At 34.3% G+C, this 5,725-nt stretch overlaps 1 protein-coding gene across 1 annotated transcript; it reads right to left on the reverse strand.

Annotated features, from left to right (window-relative positions):
* Positions 1–3,705: 3,705 nt before the first annotated feature.
* On the reverse strand, positions 3,706–5,405 carry LOC123721026. The gene is made up of 2 exons (XM_045678040.1): positions 5,359–5,405; positions 3,706–4,435 (listed from the first exon to the last, which is right to left on the reverse strand). The coding sequence occupies exons 1-2, from the start codon at positions 5,403–5,405 to the stop codon at positions 3,706–3,708; spliced, it is 777 nt and encodes a 258-aa protein (XP_045533996.1).
* Positions 5,406–5,725: the final 320 nt, after the last annotated feature.

A 5,725-nucleotide genomic window follows, 5' to 3' on the forward strand; every position in this document is an offset into this window, starting at 1 on the left:
GAGCGGAATTCATATACATGCAGGTAGGGACGGCTATAGGGAACTAGCCTGAGCCCGCATTATAATTCTCTTTGAAATAATATGCTGCGGCTTTAACTATTGTTAGATCTACTAAGCGTTAGAAAAATTATAGAAAAACAATCTTGCACTAAATAACTGTAAGCCACACTCAGAGTTAAAAATTATGGATTTAATGTGTGATTTTTATTTAACTATTAAGTGACTGTCATGAGTGTGGTAGTCCAATGTTATTTAAAACTGCTTGCATTTATTATTTACTAAAACGTAAGGATACTTACTTATAGACCCTTAAACATAACATGTATTAAGATGAAAATGATCCAGGCAAATTTTATATTGAAGCTATAATAATTTACATAAAGCTGACCTTAACGGTCTTAATTGTGGGGTTGTATAAATTTTTTATTCCTTCGGCGAAAATACTTGAAAAACAATATAAACAACGGAATATCGTCTTTCGGGTTTTCTGAAAATTTTCTTTCACGTGGACGAAGTCGCGATCTCTTTCAACTGTTTGTACCGTTATATCTCAGAAACTTTGGCTCGCTATAAAAAAATACATAGAGAGTTTTTATTAGTAAGTTTATGTTATTTTATTCCATCTAAGGTATTATTTAGATAAAACATACGTTGAATATTTTTTTTAGATAGTGACTTTGCAGGGTTCATATATAATAGAGTTCCAAACGTTCCTATCAATTACCAGTTATATACGAATTATTGTAGTTTCAATATTTAATTTGATCGAATCATTAATTAATTTATTAAAATAAATAAGATGTGAAATTACTTTTCACGAGCACATAATTGTTATACTCGTAGTTTGGTTGTGGAGCACTTAAGTAATTTTAAATGAGAGGACCTGTACGCTTGTTTGCCGACCTAAAACCATAAAAACAGGACCTGTACAATTATAAAAGAAATAGCCCGCTATATTTACAACACTCAAAGCGCTACTTTTCTACTTTGCCGCAAAAGAAATTATCGTGCAAGTTATAGCAGGTAGTAAATAAAATCGCTGTAAGTTATAACTAATAACTAGCTTATGTATAAAGTCCGTAGGAATTTCTTTAATCTTTATTTCTTCTTCGTCTAAGCCGTGCTACGGACACCTGTGAGATGCGAGACGTTTATCGAAAACATTTGCATACGCGTGCCAAATAAAAATACGTCAACTTGTGTAAAGCGTGCATGACTAATTGATACTAGTTATATTTATAATGTTTCTACATGTATGTTAAATATTTTCATAGAATAAATTGACATCTTGTTGCATGTGAGTTTAAAAATAAACTCGTCATCGTTTGCTTGTCGTCTTATATATAATATGTAATTAGTCAAATCTTTGAAAATCATAAATGTTATATTATATTTATCATAAAATTAATTTACATTTCTGAATTTCCCCTAGTAAGACTTGAGTTTAGATATTTGACTGTGATTTGTTTAAGATGTTGATGTATAGCACTAACATGAATTTCATTTTAAACCATTAGGTACGAATTCGTCATTAACTTTTTATAGCATCAGAAAAAGTTGCCCGCATTAAGGAGCCAATTCGAAAATCAAACAATGCTTAAAATATACCTTTTATTGTGCTAAAATTAAGTTAGCCCACATAAAAGAGTTTGTTTAAAACATTAGTAGTTTTAAGATTTTATCGGTTGCTGTTTGGTGTCAGAATTCACGCATCATGCCGAACACATTTACGGGGATCGATATTGATCTTTTCGCTTTGTGTTCGACGATAACGTCGTAAACAAGAATAGCGGGAGTCCACATAAATCATTTTATTATTAATAAAAAACAAAGTTTTATTAAAAATTTTGTGTGTCAGCTAAAAACTATGAGTGAGTGCGGGTGGGAGGTTAAAAAAGATACGTTTTATTTTATAGTTCACCGCTGAACTTGGGACGCGTTGCAATGCTACCTCAATCAAAAACTCTAAAATAACAGACTATTGTGAAAGCACTATTTTTGTGTAAAAAATGATATTAATGGTGAAAAAGTGTATTTTTGGCGCAACACTTTCTAACTGAACACTTGTAATGTCTTATTAAGAATAGGTAATTTGGTTAATAAAATTGTTGAAAAAACGCAATGTACATATACAAATAGAGGGGAATTAAAAAACAGTAAAATATCTTAGGACTACTTTGTATTGTATGAAAAAACTTTCAATAGTACTAAATACACACCATCATATGGAATTGAATAAATGCTGTAATTATGTATTCTTATAGCAACGCACTTAACTTAATAGGGATCGATAATTATTAGATACTTATTAAGTGTTTTTTTTAGATTCCGCGCAGACGGCCACTCAGGCGACAGTTAGTCACAATCGTTGTTGACAAGGAATACGTAAATAAGATGTTTAGACACTCATCTATATTTGTCTGGTGTCGGCACCGACTAGTTTTGAGCCCATCGGAGGCCCTTCATCAAGGTGAGTGGGACTGGTATTATTTCGCGAACGCGGCCCGTCACTCACTGCGCCGGCGTCTTCAATGAAGTTGATACTGAAGCGTTACTGGTGTTGCTGTTCAAGTTTCCAGGGGCACAAAATGTACTGACTATGTCCACAATAATATCGTCTTCAGCACTTGAATAGTTTAATTCGGTTGGCTTTTCTGACAGTTAACAATTGTTCTGCAACATGTACAAGTTAAAATTAACTTAAGTCATGAAACTTGTAATTACATATTGTCTTCTGATTTCTCGATGACATGAACAATAAAGCCAAGTGCTCCACACATAATGATCATTATCACTATGAATCCCGTTGAACTCTTTTGTATGGAATATCTTCAACAGTATGGACATTAAAAAATGTTGCATTTCATTCAGATTCTAGATTACTAGTGATATTGATTATAATTGAAGTTGTACAATAAACATTTTACGAAAACTATTTGATAACAAAAAAGTCCTGCCAGAATCACTCATCCGAGAAAAATTGATTATGCTTCCGGAAAAAATTCACCCCAAGGGTGCATCCAAATGAACAGCATTCAATCAAATTTTAAATATTCGTCTTTTTCTGTTTACAATTCGAATAACTATAATTTTAGTAGGGAACTTACTGTTTTCAATATACCATCAGTCAGCCTCGGGTAACGATATAATTTTCATAAATTTTGAGTTTAACTTGGAATCAATTTTGTTTGTCATAGAAAATATTTGTTTAACAACATCTTTTACTAATTCAATTACAAATTGACGCTGAAGATAAGGTGCGTCGAAAATATATTTTTATAGTTTAAATCCTACACTATTAAGTATAGAAGTAGAACTCTATTTCAGAATCCTGTAAAACATATTTAAAATCAAAATTAAAGTCATTTTAAGCAATTTGTTTATATCATCATCATCATCATCAGCTCACTATACGTTCCCACCGAGGGGCTCGGAGCCTACCCCAAGTTAGGGGTGACTAGGCCATAGTCAACCACGCTGGCCCAGTGCGGGTTGGTTTTTTTTTTTTTGCCGTCTCCGTTTCTTCCTTGCATGGCAAGGATTTGTTTAGGTTTTTCTTTTTCTATTTGTTTGGTTTATTGTTGGCCGTTTAAATGCGGCGTGTGTTATACTTTCGTGACTCTACTTTTAGGACTTGTTTGTTTTATTTATTCTATTGCTATTTTATTTTACATTAAATTTTAATTTCAAGGTTGTACTCTATTTTTAGTTTATTCTGCTTCCGTTTCTCTTCTTTGCAGCCTTCAATATCGATAAGCAGAATCGCTCCAGATGTGGCCTGGAGTCTGGTCTGGATATTATTTCCGATATCGTTTTTTCATTTACTTTAAATCCTGTTCTTAGTTCCAGGTCACATCTGTCGCGGTCGTGCATCGGACACTCCAGAAGGAGGTGCTGCACCGTCTCCGGGACCGCCGAATCGCACGCGCATGCCGAGTCGTCTTTCAGTTTATATTTATGAAGGTACGCGGCGAATCCTCCGTGACCAGTCAATATCTGTGCCCATGCTGGTTTGTTTTCCAGAGTCTTTATAATTTTATGTGCGCCGGCAATATCGGGAAAGAACATTTTTGTGACCGACGCTGTGGCCCCATTGGTGTATCTATCGTTCCATTTTTTAACTACGGCCTCCCTTATTCGTCTCTTGACGTAAGATAGCGGGCATTTATCGTACGCCGGGGCAACTTTAGTTTGGGCCGCTGCCAACCTCGCCAGCTCGTCGGCACGCTCATTTCCGGGGACCCCCACGTGAGCTCTCACCCAGAAGAGCCGGAGGGTTTTACCATTCCCCTCTAACTCCCTTATGTTCTGACGAATATGGGTAGCGAGGGGATGGCGCGTGTCCGGGTTCCGGACCAAATCGAGCGAGGAGCGAGAGTCGCTGAGCACCGCCGTGCAGTCGAAGCCGCGCAGGATAGTAGTGCGGGTTGGTTGACTTCACACATATCATTGAACTTATTTTCAGATATGTGCAGGTTGCATCACGATGTTTTCCTTCACCGTAAGATCATCGGATAAATGTACATATGTAAATCGAAATTCGAAAAACACATTAGTACATGGCGGGATTCGAACCCAGGACCTGCAGATTGCAAGTCAAGTGCTTAACCCCTGAGCCACCGACGCTCTTTTTGTATGTTTATATACTTTATGTAAAATACTAGTTTAGTTTCATGAATAGTTATTAGTTACAAATATAACATAGTATACTTTGAGTTTTCATTTTAATTTCTTGTCCACAAGATACTTAATAGCAACTTTTCGTGATAATTTTATAATTCTTAACTCTGACCTAAATATTTTTTTCGTAAAATGAACGGTTCTTATTCATAGAGCCCGTACAAATTGTTGCTATTAGTTTCGGATTAAATCTCAACATGGAGCCCGTTTTTTTATACCGGGGACATGTTGCTTTAGCAAAAAAAAAAGAGAGCGTCTTTAATTTATTTTTAATATAAAATCTCTTTTACATAATCTTATTATCTATGATGACTCCTCGGATCTATCATTTTACCCTTTTTGGATTAGTGGTTATTCAGGTACGTGGTTTTATTAAATTATTTATATCTTGTACGATTAATAAAGGTAATTATCAAATGACGATGAAATAAAGATTGCGTTTATTCTTAATTTGAAATGTCATATTTCATTTTAAGTTTTGTTCATCGTCTGAAATACAAAATGGAAAAATAACGGAAGTTAAACATTTAAGTGAGACTGAATTCTAAAAACTTTGTCCCATGCAAGGCTTCAATCGTCCAATTTAAATTTACATAATAATTACTTTGTCTTCAGTGTGTGTGTTTTTTACGTTGTAAAAAGTTTCTTAAATCATATGGGCTGTACGTCCGTGTTTACCATACACCTGCGTCCGGCAATATTTGATACACGGAATAATAATACATTGATAGCCGCATTTATAATTGATACTTCCGACTATATATTGATTGATGATTGATAACAATTATGCATACTCGCCGTTATTTTGTGCAACGAATCTACTAATCTAATACAGGTAGAATGTTACCATGGTTACCAAAGCTACCTCGTTAACGACAATAAAACGCAATTAAATATAATTTTGATGAAACTAGTAAATAAATAATAAAATATTATATTGATTCTTTGCACAAAGTAACAACTTTACATAATAAACATTACTTAAACTTCACAGTATAGTTACTTATTTAGTTTACAAACTACAAATTATGTACTTAACAGTGGT

This window comes from Papilio machaon, chromosome 5 (assembly GCF_912999745.1).
Source record: "Papilio machaon chromosome 5, ilPapMach1.1, whole genome shotgun sequence".
In the NCBI taxonomy this organism is placed as follows: domain Eukaryota; kingdom Metazoa; phylum Arthropoda; class Insecta; order Lepidoptera; family Papilionidae; genus Papilio; species Papilio machaon.